The sequence below is a fragment of the Cryptomeria japonica genome, chromosome 3, assembly GCF_030272615.1.
Source record: "Cryptomeria japonica chromosome 3, Sugi_1.0, whole genome shotgun sequence".
NCBI lineage: Eukaryota > Viridiplantae > Streptophyta > Pinopsida > Cupressales > Cupressaceae > Cryptomeria > Cryptomeria japonica.
In genome coordinates, this window is record NC_081407.1 from 855,991,140 (window position 1) to 856,015,933 (window position 24,794).

The 24,794-nt window shown below is 35.7% G+C and overlaps 1 protein-coding gene across 2 annotated transcripts in view; it reads right to left on the minus strand.

Moving 5' to 3' along the window:
- Positions 1-4,825, minus strand: part of LOC131046557 (uncharacterized) — a 60,649-nt gene extending 55,824 nt beyond the window's left edge. Inside the window, exon 1 of one of the 2 annotated variants that reach the window (XM_057980317.2) lies at positions 4,443-4,825. In XM_057980317.2, the coding sequence (XP_057836300.1) occupies positions 4,443-4,523 (81 nt within the window). In that variant the 5' untranslated portion in view covers positions 4,524-4,825. The remainder of the gene's footprint in view (positions 1-4,442) is intronic. The other variant, XM_057980318.2, reaches the window with a different exon arrangement.
- Positions 4,826-24,794: the final 19,969 nt, after the last annotated feature.

Sequence of the window (24,794 nt, forward strand, 5' to 3'; positions counted from 1 at the left end):
ACAAGGCAAATACTCCCTAGCATGCCTCAGAACATCCCCCTTGAGTCCATTATGTGAAAAACACTCTCACCTACTTGTATGTCTTGTAGTACCCTAAGTGACCAGCTAGTGGTGTGTCATGATATGCCCTCAAGATTTTCTCCTTCATCTTTGATTTTGGAATAAGATACACACAGTCTTTATAGAGAATGAGTTCATCAAACACCTTGTGCCTATCATCTTGTAGCTTGTCATCCAAAATGTCAATAGAAAATGTGTTCTTGGCATACTCAACTATTATAAAAACCTTCCGTTCAACATACATCAGTCATGGAACAGAAATAAGGTTTCCTCGATAACACATCAGCCACAACATTATTCTTCTCTTTCACATACTAAATGCCAAAATCACAAGCCTGTAGCTTACTTGCCCATTTTTGTTGTCTATCATTCAAATCCTTTTGATTGAGAAAGAACTTTAGACTATTATGATCTGTTTTCACCACAAATTTCCCCCAGAACAAATATTGTCTAAACTTGGCTACTCCATGCATGATGGCTAGAATCTCCTTATCATAGATAGAAGAACTCCTCTCTAACTCCTTGAGCTTTCTACTCTCAAACGCTATAGGATCTTTGTATTGTATCAAAATTGCTCCAATCCCTTCTCCTAAAGTATCACACTCTAAAACAAAAGGAAGTGAAAGTCTGGAATAGCCAAAACAGGGCATGAACTAATTACCTCCTTAAGCTTATTAAAAGCTCTCTGTGTTGAATCACTCCAAAAGAAAGCACCCTTCTTCATTGAATCTATCAATAGGGCTATTAGCTATGAAAACCCTTTGACAACCCTCTTGTAATAGCTGCAAAGACAACAAAAAAAAACCTCTCAAGTATGTTATATTCTTAGGTGAGGACCAATCCATGATCGTCTTAATCTTCTCGTCATCCATGCTAACCCCTTGGCCACTAATTTTAAGCCCTAGATATGATATCCATGTCAAACCAAACTTACATTTTGATGCCTTAGCAAAGAATGACTTCTATCTAGAATACCAAGCAACTCATCTATGTGTCTCAAGTGATTCTCCCATGTCTCACTATAAATCAAGATTTCATCAAATAAAGCTAATATAAATTTCCTCAACTACATAATAAATACATGATCCATGCAAGTCTGAAACATGGTCGGTGGATTAGTCAACCCAAATGGCATGACCAAGAACTCATACAGCTCATAATGACAACTAAAAGTTGTGCTATGCACATCCTCTTCTCTTACCCTTGTTTGATGATACCCTGACCATAGATCAATCCTAGAGAAATACATTGAACCATGAAGCTCTTATATCAACTCATCAATCTTGGGTATGGGGTAGTAGTTCTTGATTGTCTTCTTGTTGAGATCTATAATCAATGCACATCTTCCTAGTACCATCCTCCTTTTTAACCAATGCCACAAAAGAAGCAAAAGGGCTAGAAGTAGGTTGTATGCGTCCCATATCCAACAACTCCTTAATCACTTTTTCAATATCTCTTCCTTGTGCCTCCTAGGATGACATTAAGGTGTAGTAATGACTAGTTTTTCTCCCTTCTCCAACTCAATCGCATGCTGCAAACCTCTATCCAGAGGAAACTCCGAAGAAGTATACCTAAACACCTTGCTATGCTTATCAAGATGGATTGTATGCCAACATGCTAAGGATTCCCATCCCTAGATGAACCTATGTTTATAATCAAGCATTAATCTGCCCAAGCTACTTGGTCTCTACGAAAAGCCCTCTCAATCCTTTTTCTCTAAAACAATTCTAGGGGCCCCATTAGATAGACCTCGAAGAACCACCTTTCCTTCAAATTTGAATTTCAACTCCATAGTCTGATAGTTTTATGTAAACTTGCCAAGTGAATGTAACCATTGCACACCCAAGACAAAATCTGTTTCACCAACGCCAACCACATAAAAATCATCTCGCATTCTATGTCCCCCTAGGGTCATCTCAAGATGTTGAATCCTTTTGTTGCAAAAAATAGTAAACCCAACAGCTCTTGTAACCTTGAATCCCTCCAAATCATCTATCCTCAATACCAAACCCTTATAAATGAAGTTGTGGGTAGTCCCACTATCAATCAATATTGTCACTTTGTGTCCTCATAAGACTTGTCTAACTTGGATTTAGAAAGAAAAAAATACAGAACTACATACTGAGCTTAATGAAACAAGAGTATTGAGCCAGAGACATGAAGACATATGCACAAAGCTAAGACAAGAAAAAAAATTAAAAAACACATTGAAAGAGTGTAATGATATAAAAAGGGAATTAAAAGAGAAAATGATTGAAAATGATTTTTGATCTATATTTGTAAGGTAGAGTTGGAAGGAAGAATTGCAAGACTGCAAGATGTCTTTTTGTTTTATCTCTTTGAGGATGAGAGAAAACTTGTCTTAAATTACAAACCTTCCTGGTTACCGACTCTTGGTTGTGTTGTTGAGAGTTTTTGGTAAATACCAGTACATAAGCCCAAAGAATATTGGACAACAAATTATCCTCACACTTTAGAAGATGGCATCAACCTTATGATATTAAAGGACCATGTTGTACTTTTCAGGGACATCATTGTAGTACAGAGTTGGGCATAACCAAGACAATGAGAGAAATATCACTTGGTGTAGAATTTCCAATTCATAATTATATTAAAGTGTCACAGCAGAAGCTATTTGCATCACAAGGAAGATCTTGGGATTTCAAATCTCCAAAGTTGATTTGGGATCCTAATATTGGCAAAAATTATTCAGTGTGATAGATTAAAACTGACATTACTTGAGGATAAAGCAATCTTTGGGAAGGGGGGACTGTAATGCCCCTTCCTTAAAAATTAAATCCAGATGCCCATTATAACATTCCAATGGATCTTGGGAGTGCTCAATTATAAAAATAAATACAGGACATTTGAATAATCCTAGTGAATTATGGGCAACGGCAGATGTAGAACTTAGATGATAAAAAATCCTAATAAAATTATTATGGCAGCATTTAGCACAGGCTGTTGAAAATAAACTGCTGCGACTTAATTAAGGCAGACCCTCAACACAGGAAACAATGCAATTTTTGTTTCCAATCAAAGGGACATTTGAAGAGGTGCATCTATTGTGGGAAAGTTATATTTAAAGGAGGCCAATCAAAGGAGAAAGGATCATCAATTGGGAAAAATTATTGTATTTATTTATTACTTCTTTGAGGAGTATAAACCATTACACTTATAGTCTGAGGACGAAACCCCTCATGATTATACAATTAAGGATGAAAATTCTTAATTGCAATTGCTCAGTTAGGGATGAAAACCTCTGATTCAGGCAGATCTGCAAGCACTTTCAAAGTAGCCAAACAAAAAAGCATCATCACAGTTTGAAGGAGAATTATAGCAGAAAATCAAGATAAGCTTTATTTTCAGAATTATGCCATTAATTATTAATCTGATTCATAATTTTAGTCAAAGTCATATTTATAAATTTATTGAGAACTATTAAAAACTTATCGTTTTGAGTAAGGATTATTGTTTTAGGGCAAAAATTAGAAATGTTCTAGAAAGAAACATTACATATGGTGGCAGCCCTACCTATAATGCAGATCGAAACCCTCGCTATTTTGCGTCGATTTTATGTTTTTTGTGAAGTTTGAGTATTTTTAACTGGTTAAGTTTTATTGAGTCAAATAGTTGATGTCTGCCGAGTCCCAGTTGAGTCCAAGTATGCAAATTATGCTAAGCAAGCATAGGATGAAAGTGAACCCCAACTCAAGATGGGATCTACCAGTTAGGTAGTTCTTCTAAATGATAATCTTCCTAAAATAGATTTGGCCTTCTCCCCTACTTTATTCGAAATTGAACCGTACTTGATTGGGAAGAATAGACTGTTACAAGTTTCCTGGAAAACATGATGTGTGCTTGGTATGTTATAGTCATCCTAAACTCAGGGTACATCAACCATTGTAGCTTATCTCATTGGAGAAAACTGAAAAAGACCACAAACCTTGGAGAATCGGTTATTCAAGGGTTTTAATTCATTATTGGTCCTTGATCTTAACCTCCACCTGATGATCGCAAACGTGTAGAATGGATGCGATCAAGTGATTAAATTATTGGGATATACAAAGTAAGATGCAGAGCAGGATTTGCTCGATATACACAGTAAGTTTCCATGTTGAATGGGATGGACCCTCGCAGTAAAAGTATTGGGGACTTGCAGAGCAGAACCACATGTTCAAATCCTTTGAATTAAAATTGAATAAAATACCACATCCAGCACATGATTGATGCATTTGAGGATAGATATTATATCCTGTCAGTAGAATTTACCAGATTTATTATTTAAGAATGAATTGGCTGCTGCATTTAACAGGGATGCATTTTTTATAATCAAACAAGTATGATTGTTAGTGTAGAAGAAAAGATGGGAATATACTGACCCTGAGAGCTGTGCCCACTTCAGCTTCGTATAGAGGAATGTCGTTGCGCCCAACAATCATAAAACACGCTGTACTGGCCATAAATTCTGCTCTGGTTTCTCCCTAATCTAAGACACCCCAAGATTGTGCGAAACCTTTCTCAATCTTTAATTATTTTAATCGTGTACACCAAATCCAACCGTGGATGGATTAACAATTGTTGCAACTGTCTCAACGATCAAGAGAGTTACAACAATGGCTGGACCTTTATCAAGGTTGGTTCTTTCACTGTTAATTTCTTTAAATGTTACATCCTTACGAAATAAAAGACGTATGCCATGCCTCTTCCAAGTGGAAACTCTGTGAACCTTCTATGATGATCTCACTTGTTAGAAGCTACTAACTCTAAGAGGCAAATAAAATTTTCTAAAGAGAGGATACAATAGTTGTGGAATGTTAGATAGATAGATAGATAGATAGATTTTAACGTTCACAAGGTTAAACATAGTCTATCAAATTAAATCAATTTTAGTAATTCATTTTTTTTCTTGTACAAGTTGACAATGAGCACTCCCAATTTCTCAATGTACTCCTCATTGAATAGGCTATGCCAATATTAACAAATTTGTCCCTACTGTCCTTGTAAGTATCACATTCTAAAATAAAATGGTGTTAAGTTTCCATGTTCCTAGAATTGCAAAAAGTGCACTCTCTCTCTTCCCAAGCCTCTTTTGGCCTCTTCCAACACCCGGTCTCACAACGGAGTTGATGAGAGTTGGTTCTCAACTGAGCAGTAAGAATTTTAGCTCTCCATGAAATGTTGGCCCTAATGTACGTTTTTTGAAGTTGATCACATGTGAGATTGAACTCATTGATATAATAAATTTTCTTCTTTCCAAGCCCATTTTCCCAATTCCTCTTGTAGAATTTATCCATAACGAAGACGCTTTTATTTTTGTTATTTGTGGGACACATATTAAAATGGATAGTCCATTTACTCATCCACTTGATGTTTTGTTGCATCCACGTCTTTTTCCTTTTGCACAATATATCATTAAAGACCACTTTAGGCCATCTACCTTCTTCCATTTGTTTGGTTCTTCTTAGATAGTTTATGAGACGCATCATAGCAAGTGCCTCAATAGGGGTACACTTAGCATGATATCATATGAGATACTGCTTTTGATTTTGAACTTGCTAGTGATCAAAAGCTTTTGAATTCCCTCAATTTGCTTCAATTGTGAGGCTGAAGTGATGATGGCCCATAATTCACACCCATAAAGGACAACTGGCAAAACTAAAAGACCAAACAAAGTTTGAGTAGTATTCCAATCCCAAACCTCGGCCTCTCTGCACCTATTTTGAAGAGCATAAAATGCATTCCATCCTCATAATGTTCTTTTCTTTTTGCAACCTTCCCAGCTTAGTTATTTGTTGAAGTCAATTCCAAGATATTTGTACTCCGCAACTTACTCGAGTATATTGCCTTCAAAATAAAACTTATGCTGATTTTGTTTTTTACTATTAGAAAAAAATAAGACTTTAGTCTTGCTGATATTGACCTGCATTCCCACCATTCTGCAAAAGCACTCGAGGACAAATAAATGTTCTTGTAAACCATAGGCAGACTTGGCAATCAAAATGAGATCGTCTACATAAAGGAGCAGCCTTATAAAAAATACTCCCAACTGGATACCCTCACCATTTTGCATGTTTAACCACTCTTCTAGCTTGTCAATATATAAGCCAAATAAAGTAGGTGATAGAGGACAACCTTGTTTGACCCCGATATCACATCTAAAACATTCTGAAATGTCGGCTGAAGTTCTGATTTTGACTTTCACCTCTTCGTACATCCTACGAACATCAACTCTGAGATGTTTGAATCATTGTGATAATATTTGCTGATTTAATGTTTTGTAACAATATAAAATTAATAGTTATGATTTCAAAGTTGTCATTATTGTAGACACCTACATGATGTTGAGTACAAATCTTCTCAATACAAAAAAAAAATGAATGGATCTAAAAAATAACAAATCATGCTATGTCATATCAATGCACCAATAAAGCATGACTTAGTGCACAACTATTATAACTCGGTATGCAACTATCACTCTACTTTTTAGGTCTTTTTAAATACCTTGACAAAACGCATGCTAATGTGGCATCATATTTGATGATGTGGGCTTGAAACCTTACTTACAAGTAAGAGCATTGCCAAGTAAGCCACTATAAAAATTAGAAGTGATTTGAAATTGCCATGTAGGGTTTTGAGATGCACAAATTAGGGTGCTCAACTATTGAGTTATGTCCCTTAATTAATTCAATAAAATGCATACGCATATGCAAAATTTAATCTAATGGGTTATGTAATTCTTAATTAAATAAATGTTAAATATAGAGTAAAATTTTTATAAATAATGGTATTTTGTTTGATGATTAAAGAAGAATTATTTTTGTTGAAGATCTTGAAATCAAAATGATAGGTACATAGATAATGGTACTTCTTTCTTTGCGTAACTCTTTAGAATTTGTGCTTGACTTGTTACCATGGGTCGAGTTTGAAAGTCTAGTTTTAATTCATAATCATGTATTTGTCTCCTATGTTTACATCTAATTTTGTACACTCTAAAAATCTACTCTACAACTCGTCTAATTGATCTTCGTTGTTTATTATTTTCTAATTTCCAAAAATTACTAGTATTTAAAAATACATTGGAATGGTGGTTTTCATGTTGGTATGGGACATGACCTCCTAGACCAACTCATGAAAATATGTGTAAACTATTGAAGATAATAATCTTAAGTTATGCATATGCTCCTAAGATAAATTTGTAAATCTAAATTTCTTTTATTGTACCAATTGAAGTGACTCCTTCTAAAATGTGAGAAGTTGGCAACTACTTAAAAAGAGTAACTATTTTTGTCCACTTTTTAGTATTTTATCGGAAAGAACAACCACTATTTATTAAAATAAAATAGTTATAGTTAAGATAAAACTCCCAATATGAATGAACAACAATAAATGCTTGATTTGGTAATTTACAACTTTCCTTTTTATATTAGTATGTAGTTCAATTGCTATCTAATAGAAGATTTAAGGAAATGCAATTGTAACTTAATGTAAGATAGAACTTTGGTTTTAAACATAAAAATCAAAATAGATTGAGGTGATAAAAAGATTAAAGAAGATAAGGAACAAGCCTAATTTGAGAAGAATTAAAAACAAGATTATTTTGATGAAAAAACGGTAATAGGACAATTCCACAATTGCAGTAGAGAATAGAGGATAATATAAATGTGGAAGAGTCATCCAAGTTGGAAAAATGTCCTTTCTAATGAAATTAGAAGTTGTGTATAATGGTAAAAATACTTGCAAAATAAGTATACAAAAATAAAGAACAAAATACCAACATATACTAGAATAGCATAAATTGAAATAAATGATTGGAATGAAAAGGAAGATAAAAAATATGAAACCCTAAAATAAGTTATTGAATCTTGTAGAGCAAATCAGCCAATAATCTAGTATGTCTAGGATAGGAAAAAGGGGGTAACTAAACATGAGTTTGTCAAAAATGGTCAACCCCCATTTAAGTTTTTACTTTCAATAGACAACCAATAGAATTTTGGTGTGTGTGTTTAGCATAATGTGTTTTTTGCTAAGATATTTTGAAACAATATGAATAATAATCACAATAAATAAAATCTAAGAAGATTTAATATTGTGCTTAAGAGTGGAGAATGGATAATAGGTAATGTAGATCCAAATGTAACAATGATATTAAAAGGCTTTTGAAATTTTTAAAAAAAAATAGTACAATAGATATTTATAATTAATAATAGAAGAATATAAAATTAGATATTTATAATTAATAATAGAAGAATATAAAATGTTATTACTTCTCAAAACAATAAGCAATGGCTTCTCGAGAAAAGAAGAGGAATTCAAAAGAATTGTGTTCATAAAATAAAATAATGAGTTTAGTGTTTCTTGAGATGAGAATAGTAAGCATTAAGAAGGTAGAATTTTTATTATAAAAATACTTAAACAAGTAAATAATATTTGAATAATATTTCATAAAATTAAAGAAAAAAAATTGTCACCAACAACATAAATGGATTGGTTTATTTTTTATTTGATGGATCATAGAAACAAATAATAGGTCATAGGAAAATGGTAGCTTGCAAGAAAAATAGTAGAAGCTCTAAAAACTTATAGTACAATCCAAATAGGAGGAATCAAGAAAGAGAGAGGAATCAAATAGAATGAAAATCTAGCTAAATATTTTTCTCCAAAATATTATTGCAAATTTATTATCATGGTTTTTTCACTCTACTTGGGTTTGTGTCTTTGTTTGAGGTCTTACACCATCTTTATGCCACACCACACCTTTGCAACAAGAAAACTCTTAACCTTCCAAATTTCTGTAGATTTTTTAAGGTTACTTTTTATATGGCCTCGAGCTATATCAACCCAACAATTTTTATTGGTGTTGATGGTTTGGTGGCTCTAGACAATGGCTCCACTTAACCAATGACCCTAGAAGTTTGTGCCCAAGATCTTCTAAAAGTTAAGAAATATGATCTTCTTACATGTATTGTTTTACCAATCCCTAAGTTTGATAATTCATGTAATAATTAGAACACTTTACTTTGATCGGTTATTTTTTTGGGAGAACTCCCCTAAAAAGAATTATTAGAGAGTGGGTCAACAAGAATTAGATATTGCATGGGATCAGGCTCAATGGATTTCAAAACCTTACTCAGTTTCTTTTTCTCTTTCATTTTTTTGAAGTTATCCTTAAATGTGGCACATGGTATGGTTGTCCATCCCCTGTTTTTGTTTTCAACTTTGGACCCAAGACTTTTCAATATTGAATGAAAAGACCATTTTGCGTGCTTGTTTGGTGGAATTATCAGGGTTGTCTTTAGCCTATTGTAATTTCTTGACCACTATTGTTGTCTCACTCGGTGAGGTTATTTACATCAAGCCTAATAGATTCTATTTGAATTGTCTACAAAAATGTGTGTGCATAGAGATTGGTCTCTCTAAGGTTTTGGAAGAGTCTGTAGATATATAAATCAGTCATTTGCACTACACTCAACTTTTCATTTGCCTCGAACTACCAAATTTAGAATGCATAAAATAAATTGAAGTGTATCTCGAGGCATCCTCAATGAAGAAAACATAATATCGATATTTACACAAAGAATCAACATCCGCTAGACCACACACAACCAAATGAGTAATTTCTAATGGTCTATTTTCCTTATCAACTCATTTAGGAAATGATGATGTATTTTGTTTACCAAATACACAATGTTCACATAAATCATTTTGACTAATAGAATAATCAAAAATACCATCAACCAAATTTTTATTCAGAATGATCTTACAACCTTTTTCACCTATGTGACCCAATCTTGGTGCCATAACATACATGTTTTTTTAGTGCTAATTATAATGGTAGAGTTGTTAAAAGTGGAGTCATTAAGCCTAAACAAAATCCCTATTTGATATCTTGTAGCTATCAACAAATTCCCTCTTACCAACATGTAACCAGACTTGTCAAATGTCACATGCATTCCAAAATCATTCAACTTGGATACAAAAAAAATTCCTCAAAAGTCTTGTAATATGTAAAAAATTATCAAGGGTTTTAACCCTTCCATCACTGGGACACAATTTTACCTTTCCTTACCAATGATATTCTTTGTGTCGATGTCACCAAGGAAAACCTTCCCCCCATCATATGCTTTGTAAGAGGAAAACCACTCCTTGTCAAGAGTCATGTGGTAGGAGTGACCTGAATCAATAAGCCAAGCATCATCCCTAATAGTGTTAGCTGAAATAAACAAAGCATCAAAATCATCATCAAAGGATTTTTTTGTGGAGGAATCAAAATTATTTTTCTTAAATTTACATTCCTTCTTCACATGTCCTCTTTTATCACAATTCCAACACTTTACTATTTCTTAGGGTCTTATAACATCCTTTAGATTTATCCCTCTTTGTATCCTCTTTAGACCTTACTCACACATGCAACGCATCTTGAGAGCCAACATTCATAGACTTTCTCCTCATATCTTCTAAAAGAAGTATAACAATATTGTTTTCCGTCTTTGGATCTGCATTACCACTGCTAATGGCAACAAATAGATTTTCCCAAGATTTGGGCAAAGTATAAAGAAATAAGATACATTTTTTGGCATCCTCTAGTTTAACATCTATCGATGCAAGATGACTTAAAATAAAATTAAATGCATTGAAATGATTAGTAATAAATTCACCATCTTTTATTTTCAAAAATACAATCTCCTCTTGAGATATCACTTATTGCAAAAACTTTTGGTTTGATGAATACCATCTATCCTCTTCCACAACTTGTATGTGGAGTCTTTTGTGGAGACATTCAAGAGACTAGAATCGGTAAGACACAACTGAATGGTTCCTCATGCCTTCTTGTCCAATTTATTATAAGCATCATCTGTCATAGTAGAGTCCTCTAGTTTCTTTTCATGTGAGACTAGCAACCACTGATCTCTTTATTCCAAAATATCTTCAATCTTCAGTTTCTACATCTTGTAGCCAATGCTATTGAATTTCTCAATATCCATGTGAGAAGTAGAAGCCATAGATTTCAATAATTTTCTCAAATCTGCAAAACCACACAAAAAAACTCACACTAGCAAAAAAACTTCAACACTTATGAGAAAGGCATCCCCCTCTTAATAGAACTGTTAGCTCTAATACCAATTGTTGAGAAACAAGGTGAAGAAATCTTGCATTATGAACTTCTTATGTGATTAGAAATATGAAACAAGATAACCAAATCTAAAACATGAAATTGATTACAACATTCATGAACGATACAAAATTAGCATACCAATGAGACATCAAATTTATGTGGAGAAACCCTTTCAAGAAAAAAAAAACTCTACCTGAGAAAGAGGGCAAGTATATTATTACTCTTCAAAAGAGAGAATGCTACAATGACGCACTTCACTACCCTTCTCCAATTATATTGAAAATCACTTGGAAGCCTTCAATAAATTGATGGTCAAACAACTATGTCATGGCTCCAATTTATAGCAAACTAGGAGAGGGAAAAGCATTTTTGTTTCCCAAAATAAGACGCAATAAACAACTTGCAAAAAACCACACCTAGGAAAATGAACAAACAATAGACATAATAAAATAGTAATTCCCTTCAAGTGACTCCAACATGGGCACCTAACCCATATCCATTCAAACCTTTGACCTTCTAGATGCTTTGTAACTCCAAATGACTCTTTATATCTCCCAACAAACACTTTTTCTCCTCTCAATCTTGGGCACCCATTGCATGAACCTTCACATCCCAATGTGGACATCTAAACATGACTAATTTGTCCATTTTAATTTATCCTTATCATCTTTACATGTCCACCTCTTGAAAATGTAATTACAATTAGTCATAAAGTACAAATATCTAATATTTTCCTCTCGTGTCTTAAGGAACACTTTCCAAGGAACATGGAGACCTATGAATGGCATAAGATTTCAAGGTTAATGTCACCATATCCTAACATCAATATGGTGAGAAAGAGTCGTTTACACCAGAAAGGATTTGCGAAGAAGATGGGAGTGAAATGTTAGATGAGAGTGGATAGTTGTTGTAAAGGCCTCTTAATTCTGATGTAATATTTTGACCTTCAATATAGTAATATTTTATTTTAAATTCCTATTCACATAATACACTACCTAATTCACTCTTAATCATGCTTAATCTACTTTCTAGTTCTTGTCTATCTTTTTTGAGAATTTCTAAATCAATTGTAGAGCATTTCTTATTTGAACTAGTTCTAAGAATACATGTGTGAGCTTAATAAGATACCACTTTTCCACCCTCCTCCACCACCCCTTTGGCTTCCCATATGTATCTCCTGCTAATTAGGGTTTTCATATTTATGCATAAGAAGATGTTTCTATTTAGTAAGTAGTTTTTAATTATATTATCAACATATTAATTAGGATTTTTAAGTTCTTTGTCCATAATCTATTATGTTGAGCAAACAATTAAAGAAATCAAATTTACATTGAATTCCTACCAATGTTCAATATTAGAATAAAAATTATACTGTCAATTTTATCTCTAATTTATTTCTTCGTGATCCTAATATCATTAACTAGGTCATAGATTTTATGATTCATTTGTAGTTTACCATAATCTAGACACCATCTTAGCAACTCTTATATGCAACACTGATTTAAAGTTTTCATATTTGAGTCCTAAAAGTTTCATCCCTATAATTTATGTCTAAAGTTCACTAGCTGATCAAGAACATTCCTTTAAATGTTTAATGAATTGGCTAGACTATCATCAAATCTATTAATGAATTAGGGTTTCATATTTATTTTGAGTTTTTTTGGTTGAAGGAGGCCATGATTAATCCAAAATTTAGAATTTCCCCTTAGCTTGTTGATGCAAGAGCATCCCCGGTCGATGAGAAATCTTGCATCAACCAAAAATATTTCCTTTCAGTTTTGTTCTTGTTTAGTTCAATGTGCAGTTTTTTGTGTTCTTACCAATTAGTATCGGTAGTTGCTTGCTTTTTGTGGCAAATCTTATTTTCAGCTTCCAGGCTAGCTCATGTGCTTAATTCCATATTTTTTCAGTTCATGTGGGTTCTTTTCTAGTCAGTTATCGCTTCTGGTTGATTGTTTCTAGATTCTAGGATAGTTCTTGTGCTTACCGGTTGGTTTTCCTTCATTACCGGCATGATTCTTGGCATGTGGATCTATTTTGGGTCTTGTATGATGTTCCTTGGCGTGTGGTCGACCTTCCTGCTGAACCGCCCCTCGTGGTTGTTATTTTTCAGAAAGATTTCTCTAATTCTTAGGGTCAACCTAGTTACACGTTTCATTTTTTTGCATTGGTAAATGTAATCTTATGAGGCTGACCCGGATATGTTTCGGTGGGTATATATATGATATTATGTAATCATTTGTGGGGGCAGAGGAAATAGAATTGAGAATAAGGATTGAGATTCGTATTTAGTAATCCAGTTGATTCTTAGAGTCTCGGTTGGATTGTATCTGGCTGATAGCCTACATGTAACTGGTTAACTACCAGATGTTCTTTGATGATTATATGATGATAACCAGATGGTTTTCAGAAATTTTAAAGCAATAATATGATCTATTTATGTAATCTTGTTATGTTTTCTTGTTGCTTTCATTGTGTTACGATTGTTGCATAAGTCGATTGATTCTCTTTGAGGGTTTTACCAGTTATGGCTACATCAAGTGGTATCAGAGTTGGTTATGAACTGGCTAGTGGAAGAGTTGTTTGTGAATATTGAGGCATTCCTTTGGGTGGACATATTGCCAATTGGAAGTAGGTTGCGTGTGTGTTTAATAGATCATTGAGGGGAGGCAATTGAAACTGGTAGTCAAATCACCAAGTTGAGGCAGTTCACCGGAGTGGAAGAGGAGATGTCACCTAGAAGGACAAACCCCCGGAGGGTAGAGAAAATGATGGAAGACTTCAAGAATGAAGTGAGGAATGAAATCCAAAACACTTTGGTTGGTTTGCGAAGAAACCCTGAATCTGAGGATGAATATGAAGAAGTCAATGAAGAGCTTGAAGAAGAGGCTGAAGGACCCGAAGATGAAAGAGAGGAAAGATTCCTGAGAGCAATGGCGCAAGCGAGTAAAGTTCATAAAGTTGAAGTTTCCAACTTTTTCAGAATGCTAAACCTGGAGGATCTGATCAATTGGATCAGAAAGTTGGAGGATTACTTCAAGTTTGAGGATATCAAGGACCCACAGAGAGTCTGGTTGGCACAGACTAAGTTGAAAGGGCATGCTGCCTTATGGTGGAAAGAATTGCAGAAAGACAGAGTAGAGAATGGTGAATTGAAGATCACCCGGTGGAGACATATGGTTGCAATATTGAAGGCCAAGTTCATACCGGGAGACTATGAATTGGAGTTGTTCAAGAAGTTGCAAAACCTGAAACAGAGAAACATGATTGTGAAGGAATATACTAGGGAATTCTACAAGGTGGTGATTAGATCTGGACATAGAGAGATGGATAGAGAAAAGGTGGTGAGGTACATAAATGGACTTGCATTTAACATTCAGGATGAGATGAGTATGTTGAGGGTTTCCACAATTGAAGAAGCTTACCAATATGCTTTGAAGGCTGAGGAGAAGATGAGAAGAAGACAACCGAATAGAGGGAAGGAGAAATTCAAAGGATAGATGAGTGACAATATGAAGAAACCGGTTGAGGGAGATGAATCAAAACCTAAGTGGAGTAAAGAATTAGAACAGAAAATATAGAGGAAAGGCATTGGCAGTACCGTTAGAGAATTTCCTGGCAAATGTTTCAAGTGTGGAGAAACCGGACATAGATTTTATAAATGTAAGCAGGGAATGTCAAGAAGTTGTGTGGCAAATGAGGAACTAAAAGGTGAAGGTACCAGATCTGATTGTGCACCAGAGCAAGGAGAACCCCTTATGTTCAAAAGAAAGGATATTGGATCTACTCAAAGGAAGAGTCTTTTCCGGACTGTGTGTAAATCAGGTGGTAAGTGTTGCAAGGTTATTGTAGATAGTGGAAGTACTGACAATTTAGTATCTGAGGAGATGGTTGTGAAGCTTGGATTGAAGAGGCTTGAGCATCCTTGTCCTTATGAGGTAATTTGGTTGCAAGATTATCAAAAGATAGAGATAAAGGAACGGTGTTTGGTGAATTTCAATATTGGGCCTTTTAGAGATGAATTTTTGTGTGATGTTGTATCTATGAGAGCTTGTCATGTCTTGTTGGGAAGACCTTGGCAGTTTAATAGAGGAGTTATTTATGACTGTAGAAGAAACCTAGTCACTATTGAGAAGGATGGGTAGAAGTTCACATTGATTTCTTTGAAGGAGAAAGAGGAGGTGAAGAATCTGAGTCCTCGGAAAAGTTGCAGTACTAAGAAACCGATTGCAGAGGTTATACTAGAAGGTTTGCTGAAAGATTTGATAGAACCGTTTGCAGAGGTTATACCAGAGAGTGACATCAATTTGTAGAAGGATCTGATAGATGAGCCTAATGGAAAGATGGAACCAGATGACAGAGAGCTTATGATGACAAACTGGATGATGTCTTGTGGCAGAAACAAACCAGAGTTATAGAAGAAAGAGAGCAGTAAACAGAGACAATGTGTAGATCTGAAGGAAAGGAAGAGAAACAAAGAGAGTCAGGAGTTAGAGAAGACAGTTGAGGCATCGAAGGAGCTAAAGTAGATGTTGGCAGATAAATAAGATGTTTGGATCAGAAATGAGCATGGGGTCTTTATTCTAAATCCTTTTAGATGTTCAAGAGTTGCCTCTCATGGAACATATTCTTTCTACCTAGGGTGTCTGATGTAGGAGCATCTCCGGTCGATGAGAAATCTTGCATCAACCAAAAATATTTCCTTTCAGTTTTGTTCTTGTTTAGTTCATTGTGCAGTTTTTTGTGTTCTTACCGTTGGTATCGGTAGTTGCTTGCTTTTCGTGGTAGATCTTATTTTCAATTTTAAGGTTGGTTCATGTGCTCAATTCCATATTTTCAGTTCATTTGGGTTCTTTTCTGGTCAGTTATCGCTTTCGGCTGATTGTTTCTGGGTTCTGGGACAGTTTTTGTGCTTAGCAATTTGTTTTCCTTCATTACCAGTGCGATTCTTGGCATGCGGATCTACTTTCGGTCTTGTCCGATGTTCCTTGGCATGTGGCTAACCTTCCTGTTGAACCGCACCTCTTGGTTGTTATTTTCCAGAAATATTTCTCTAATTCTTAGGTTCAACCTAGTTACACGTTTCATTTTCTTGCATTGGTATATATATGATATTATGTAATCTTATGAGGTCGACCCGGATATGTTCCGGTGGGTATATATATGATATTATGTAATCATTTGTGGGGACAAAGGAAGTAGAATTGAGAATAAGGATTGAGATTCGCATTTAGTGATCCGGTTGATTCTTAGTCCCGGTTGGATTGTATATGGTTGATAGTTTGCATGTAACTGGTTAACTATCGGATGTTCTTTGATGATTATATGATGATAATCGGATGGTTGGCAGAAGTTCTAAAGCAAGAATATGATCTTTTTATGTAATCTTGTTATGTTTTCTTGTTGCTTTCGTTGTGTTACTCTTGTCGTGTAAGCCAGTTGATTCTCTTTGAGGGTTTTACCGATTATGGCTGCATTACTTGTTCAATTATGTTTTAACATAAGCTTAATTATTGTCACAACTACTACAAAAAAATTAATTCAGTCTTCATACACTAATCTCTAGATTAGAAAGAAATTTAAATTATCAAATCATAATTTAGTTCAGTGCTCTTGTCTTATTTTATCCCACATTGTATAGAAGATGAGGTAGGTTTAAGTAGTTGATTTCATTGGACTATGATGCCAAATAGAATGCCTTCACATCAACCTACGTAAAATCAAACCCCATCTAGTTCTCCTAGAGATAATTATTTAAAATCAATTACCATAATTAATGTTCTAGGAAGAGTGATTTTTATAGATTGATTAACACATTATTTTTGTGATCATCCCATAAAATTACAGAATTAAAATAATAAAATAATATTTTAAATATTTTTTTCTTTTTTGATCGGTAATTTTGTAATTTTATTGATTTGAAATAGAAACTTTACAATTTACTATCCAAGCATTCTAACAGTCCCAAACCACCCTCCAAAAAATCACCTTTACAAACCATCTTCTAAACCCCCATGTATTCCCAACCACTAACCCATCACTGTATCATCAAACAAAATAAGCAGCTCGAGCATCCAAAAATGGCTCATAACAGTCTTAAATAGGGAATTTAAGCAATAAAACAGTTCAAACATAATCTACAATAGACCAAAAACAAGGAATTAACCCCCAAGTCATCAAAAACGGTAAAGGAATCCATTAACAAACTAACCGGATGAGGAGCAAGGGTCTGCCCACCTCTATTTCCTTGCTCAACCTCCATCAACAACACTCGTACCTGCATCATCAAGGGATTTGGCCTCCTCGATGGCACATTGCAACTCCTCATCCACCTCCATCATATCCACAAACACCTTCAAAGCCTCCCATTCAATTTGTGCCTCCTCTCTAAAACGAGCATACATCTGGTTGTCCTGCTACCTCAACAAAGGAGTGTAATTCTACTCTGGTACATAGTAAAAATTAACAATGCCTTCGCACAAATCAAACCCTCTACTAGGGATCGAGGATGCCAGGTTTAAACTGTAATCTTTTGGAATAATTGCACTCAACACCCTCTTTACCGGCTCAAAAGAATGCTCCAATTCCAACCGCCATGCAATAATTAGGGAGTATGCATCCATATTCATTACATAACAATGCTCTACAATCCCAATGCTCTCCCCCATTAATCTTTGGATTTTTTTTGTCAACAATTTGTCTCTATGTAGAAACATCCCATTCTACCTTCTTTCCATGCACAATCCAAGGAACGAGCAAAGCTACTTCTTGGTCATAAGCGTGAAGTTAGCTTTCATCTCTTCTAGCACCACCACACTCACGACCACCTTGAACCAGAGTTACTATGCATGATTTCAACAAAAAAGAGGGGAAGAGAAGCTTTAAAAAAAAAACTAGAAAGGCCATTTTAAGGCAAACCTTGGAATGTTCTCAGAGTGTAGCCTTTCAAGCCCGATGTGATAGAATGCATGCTTCCCAATGAAATGAAAAGAGCCTGCATTAAAGTCTCATACTTCTCCAGGAGTGGGAACATTCAAATGGATCACTTCACACATTCCCCATTAATGCACCAACTTTGACACTTAAATGAGATATCAAGTCATACAACAGTAATGGTACAACTCCTAAACTTTTGAATCGAAAGATCTAGCTAGGCATCCCAATGTGTCTCTTCATTTGTGGACCCCCACCAATTAGTTACAAAATGGTCCAACTCACAAGCCATATTTGACAAGTAATCTACCACCCCATTCCCAGCCCGCAAAATGTGTAAAATTCGGAAGTCTTGGAAGGTTCTTAATTTTAAACAAATGATAGAAACAAACTTATTGATTCACCGACATAGAGAGGACCCCTTAACAATTGCATCCACAACTACTTGGGAATCTCCTTCTAAATGGACCTTTGAAGCCTTCAGATTCCTTGCCAGTTCTATCGCAAGTAAAGTTGCTTGCACTTCTGCTTCATTGTTTATTCCATCTTGCAGACGTTAGGCACCTTTCAACAAAATTTGACCATCTTCATTGCATTCAACACATCCTAATCCTAAAATACCTAGATTACCTTTCGAAGCTCCATCAAAATTAATTTTGATCCACCCTTGCTCCGGTTTAGTCCAAACACAATTTGAAACTCTCACATCTCTAAGATTAACCTTAACATGCCCATGAACGAGCCTAAACTTCAAAAGAATCCAACTAGCCTGAATTTGCTTATCCACCATATTAAAGGGGTGTTTAGAGTAGTTGTGGCTACTCGTGGACACAGAAATGACTTCTGAGATCGCTCTTTCTACTATGTCACATAACCTCTCCACTGATTATTCCTTTTCTCGAAACACTTGTCTATTTCTCTCTTTCCAAATCTCCCACACAACCATTGAGGGCGATACGGACCAGATACATGAATAGACTAATTTGACCTTCTCCTTAAACCAACTTTTAAATAAATCAATTACCTTAGTGGGCAACCCAATTTTCCATGAAATCTTTTGAAGTAAAAATTTCCAAATGTTATGCGCCACCCTACAATGCAGCGAAAAGTGATCTAGTGATTCACTCTCCTCCTTGCACATCACACACTGAAAGGGTCCATTAAATCCCAATCTGCTAAGTCTATCACTAGTTAAAATTCACTCCTTCAGAACCAACCAATCAAAAACCCCGCTTTCGGCAGACCTTTCGAGTTCCAACACAGTCCAGATGGCCAATCCTCAACTATTTTTATATCCTAAACCAGCTTGTAGCCTAACTTAACCGAGTACATCCTTGATTTTGAGCCAATCCATCTTAAAGCATCCTCCTTATCTGAGAGGTATGGTCTAATATCATTCAAAATACTTTCAAATCTGATTAGTTGTTTAGGGGACAATGGAAGAGTCCTAGCATCCTTCCACTTCCATGCATCCACTCCATTCCTTCTAAGGTATACCATATAATTGGAAACCTTAGAAACCCAATGCTACTCCGCCACCTACTTAATATCCTCTACATTATCTCGCAAAAAATGAGCAAGCTTACCCTCCCAAGAATCTCTCCAAAAATCAACTTTTTCTCCATTATCCAACTGCCAAGTAAGATAATCATTGATCACTTTCCTGCATGAGACCAAGAAGTTCCAAATGGTCGATCCTTTGGGAGGATCCCAGATAGTGAGATTTTTTTATTTGTGATGTGAGTCCAAATATTTATGAGTGAGAATTTGAACCCACCTTTGATTAGGATTCAAATACATCTGCCAAATAAGCTTCGCGCCCATAGCTTCATTAAGAAGGTTCCAATTACACAATCTTACAACACCAGATTCTTTTGGCTGACAAAGCTTGTCCCAAGCCACCAAAGGAATTTTGTCCTGACCACTTTTACCAATCCAAAATAATTTCCTCATATGTTGATTTATAATTCTGACAACTTTCTCAAGTATTTTCAAACGGATCATTGAATAAACGGGAATGGTAGATAACACAAATTTAAGCATCAAAAGCCTGCTTGCCGACGAAAACAACTTACTCTTCCATCCCTCTATCTTATTTGCACAACAGTCTACCAACCTATGCCACAAGTCAATTTTGTTAATACATCCAAAAAGAGGAGTTCCCAAGAATCTACTCAAAAGCCTGCCTACTTTAACCCCAAGGATTCTCACAATCTCTCTCTGTCGCTCCAAAGGTATGTTAAAGAAAAAATACTAGATTTAGCCCAATTAATTTGTTGTCTTGAAGCCTCACTTAATTGTACGAGCTTTGTTGAGTGAATCATCCCCAAGGAAGATAGTATCATCTGTGAACTATTGATGAATGGAAGGTGACATGCCCTCTGCAATGCGTATACCCTTCCATTTACCACTATTCCTCAAATTTTGAATAAGCCTCCCCAAAGCCTCTGCCACGATAATGAAAAGAAAGGGAGACAAAGGATCCCCCTGCCTGAGCCCACGTGATGACTGGAAGAAACCTTGAGGACTTCCATTTACTAAAACTGAAAACCAAGGTCCTTCAATGCAAGCATTCACCCATTTCAAAAAAGATTCAGCAAACACAAATATTTTCATTACCCACAATAAAAAGGATCTATCTACCATATCATAGGCTTTCCTGATATCTAATTTAATCATCATACAATCCACCTTTGCTTTCCTCACAGTGTAGATTGCTTCATGAGCAATAAGAATACCCTCCACAATTGATCTACCAAGAACAAAACCACTATGTTCTTCTGCGATGATTGACTTCAAGATTGGTTTCATCCAAGTGTTCATGATGAACTTTGTGATCACTTTATATAGTGCGTTACATAGGGATATAGGATGAAAATCACCAAATGTCTCAACTTTCTCAACTTTAGGGATGAGAGCAATGGAAGTGCAATTTAATTCCCTGGCCACACATGCACTTACCCTAGACTCCTCTACCACTTGGAAAACTTCCTAACCCACCATGTCACAAAAATAATAAAAAAAGAAAGCAAGGAAACCATATGGACCTGGAGCTTTATCTCCAGGCATTGAGAATACAGTCGCCTTTACCTCCTCCATACTGATCGGTCTGCCCACGGCCCGATTTTGACTCATTAATAAGTTGAGGTATATGAGTCAATAGCGCCTCATGCTTCTGAATATTCACATCCTCATTCTACTTCAAAAGATCTCTGAAGAAGTCCACTGCCTCTTTATTGATATCTTCTGCCAATTCCAATATTGTATTATTCTTTCCCCTTATAGTCGTTATCTCGTTCCAAGATCTCCGCACTTTGACGAAATTGTGAAAAAATTTAGGGTTGCAATCGCCTTCTTTTAACCAGCACTCTCGTGATTTCTTCTTCCAAAACAACTCTTCCCTAGCTATAATTTCATCAAATTTTCTTCTCAATATCTTTTCCTTAGCATAGGATTCTTCAGCCATACCATGATTCATAATGGTCTCCTAAATCACACCTAGTTCCAAATCCAAAGCAACCTTATCAAAAAAGATATTTATGAATTTAACTCTATTCCATTCTTTCAGTTTCTCTTTTAGAAATTGTAGCTTTTTGAAGAATATAAAACCCTGAGTTCCCACAATCCTAGGGGCCCCAACCCACCATTGCTTTACCAGATCTGGAAGTCATCGATCCCAAAGCCACATCTTCTCAAACTTAAATGGACATTTGAGAGGCACTTTTTTAGCACCACAAGAAGTTCCACTGGAAAGTGATCAAAGGCAACGATTGGCTTAACAACAACTTCAAACAATAATGATCTTTGGTTCCATTTACCCCCCACAAAGAATCTTTCCAATTTCTCAGCGATGTGCTCTGGCCCACATCTTTTATTTTTTCAAGTAAAGACACCATCCCTAGTTTTGATTTCCTTCAAACCATTGGACACAATAAAATTTTTGAACTCCACCTGCGAGCTTCTAAAGCCCACCCTTCCCCCGACTTTATCAACAAATTCCAAAGTTGCATTAAAATATCCACCCAATATGATCATCTCATCTACCAAATTTTGCAGTATCAGAGATAATTGTCACGAAACATCTAGTTGGAGACGAGCATTAGTAAGGCCATAGATGTTTAAGACAAAGAAATCACAATTTGATCTGAAAGAAAGCACCTTACAGAGTTGCCAGAATTGATCATTGATTAGTTCTTCCACATTTAGGGAAGTCGGGTTCCAAAGGATCCCGAGACCCCCCGCAGAGCCATTTACTTTTGACAATATCCCTGCCCATGACTACCAATACCTTAACCAAGTGCCTAGATCTTCCAGACTCAATTTCATTTCCTTTAAGAATACTAACTCCAGCTTCATTTGATCAAAACCACATTTGATCAGGGGCATTGCAGCCCCTGATATTCCAACTTATGATTTTCATTTTTCTTCGGGAAGGGTGGCCCCCTTCCCTACTGGTAATTTACATTGACCCTTAGCACTACCTGTCATTGCTAGTCAAACTCTATTTGTATTTTGCCACCTAGACTTCTTCTCCCCCAAACATGCTTTCAAAATCTATGATTCTAATTGATTAATCGCATGAACTCCCATTATGCCCTCCTCCTCCTACATTCCCCAGTCATCTTCATCGTCTTCCTAGGTTATATCATCAAAATCATTGCTGGTCTCACTCGGGCCCTCCCTCCTCAACTTGCTTATCACCAGTAGCCTCATGGCCATCGTTATTTACGCTTTGAGCCCTGTTTTGATCCTTTTCAGATGCTTCCATGACTTTTGTCATCCTATCAAGGGCATCCCCCACCAATTGAGCGCTTCTACTTTGCTTATGATAGGACCAACCCCTAATCCCAAGGGCCCTTCACCATTAGGGTCTGGTTGACTTACCCCGATGATCCTATTAACGAAGGCTGAATCAAAAGAGGTCGAGGCTCCATCCTCCATTTTCTTTCCCTGGGTAGTATTAATCATCCCCTCCTCCAAATTCTTTCTTTGGGTAGTGTTAACCATCTCCTACTCAGCTTGATTCACAGCCCTCACCTCATTACCATCCATTGCCTTACCCTTCTGGCCAGCTAGGCACATATCATCTGAGTGTCCATTCCTCTTACAAAGTTTACAATGTTCCATCTTTTCCTCAATCTCAATATGTTGACTCCAACAACCCTCATTAGAGTTAATCTCAATAATGGATGATAAAGGAAAGTGTGGTTTCCATCCAATACAAATGTGACCATACATGCTAAAATCCTTCTCTTCAATGGCTTCATCTGATTTAATGTAAAACCCCAGTTTATTACCAATAGTACTAAATGTCTCCTCATTCCAATATTCCCTAGGGAGATTATAAAGCCTCAGCTAGATTGGGACTTCCTTGAGATGGGATTTCAATGGATTAAATTTTTTCTCCCAATCCTTCACATACAAACCCTTATCTCCCATAAAAAAGAGGTCATTATTGAAAACCCAGGTTTTGCTAGATTCATCCTCCACTATGCCTAGGAAGAAACCATTCGGCGTGGTTTTAATCTCCAACTTGAAAGGCCAGGTATCTACACACCACTACTTCACTTGACTAAGCGCAGGCCAATCCCCAATCCATTTCATTAAAAACCCTCTCATTTTTAGAAAAGAAACAGAGTCACTCCAACTACTATTGTCCATAAAAAAGGATAATTTGTTGGGTTCAAGGTAGGACTGCAAATGTTTCTCCTTCTCCACTCTGGGTATCTTGTTCGATTGCCATTCCTTATCATGGACCCGCTTCTAGTCTAACTTCGAGCCATCAAGCTCCCCATTTAAACCCTTCAAAGCCCCAAAAGAGTCATTTCTACGCCAGTAAAAACCCTTGTTTCTACCATGTTTGTTTTCCAACCGCAACTGGAAGAAAAACTGAAACCTGTCCTGATCCTCCCAAACTGATTTAGGTTTCGACCACAACCAAAAAGTCGGTTGAGCATAAAATCCAGGTTGTTCCTTTTGCTTGAAATCTCTAAACTCCCTTCGTTGTAGACCGATTCTTCTCATGGATGCCATCATACTATTGACTATTCTATCTACAACAAGTTTTACTTTTCAATAAGAAGGAGAAAAACATGACACCCATGGTAGAGATGGAGAAAAAACAACCAACAAATAGAGGTAGCATGTGCAACATTTACACTTACCCCTTATTTAGATAATTTATTAATAGATCATGAAATTAATTTTTTTAATAAAATAAGTTAGGTTTATTTTTGGGTTGGTCTAAGGAGAACCGTAACTCACTCAAAGTTAGTCAATCTAAAAATAGATGATTCTCAAAATCACACCCTTCACCATAACTTTGTTATATATCTTAGGTTCTTTTTTTTTTTATTCCCTCATCATCTCCACATAAATCACTCTAGATTGTTATGTCTTTAATAAACCTACCACAATCACTTAAGATTATTACATACAAATATCCCAAAATATTTTAGAATCGTTATGTTATAAAAATACCTAATCTTTACGTGCACTTGTAAAGGTGGTTAAATGGGATCAACTAGTAAGAATATATAAACTAGGAATCAAACTCATTTACCACATCAATACATTTAAGAATAATCAATAGGCCCAACTTCAGACCTATTGAAGTGAGTTGGGCACTAATTGATTTATTATTCTCTTGAATTGAATTTGAATTGATAAGAAAGATGTAATCATT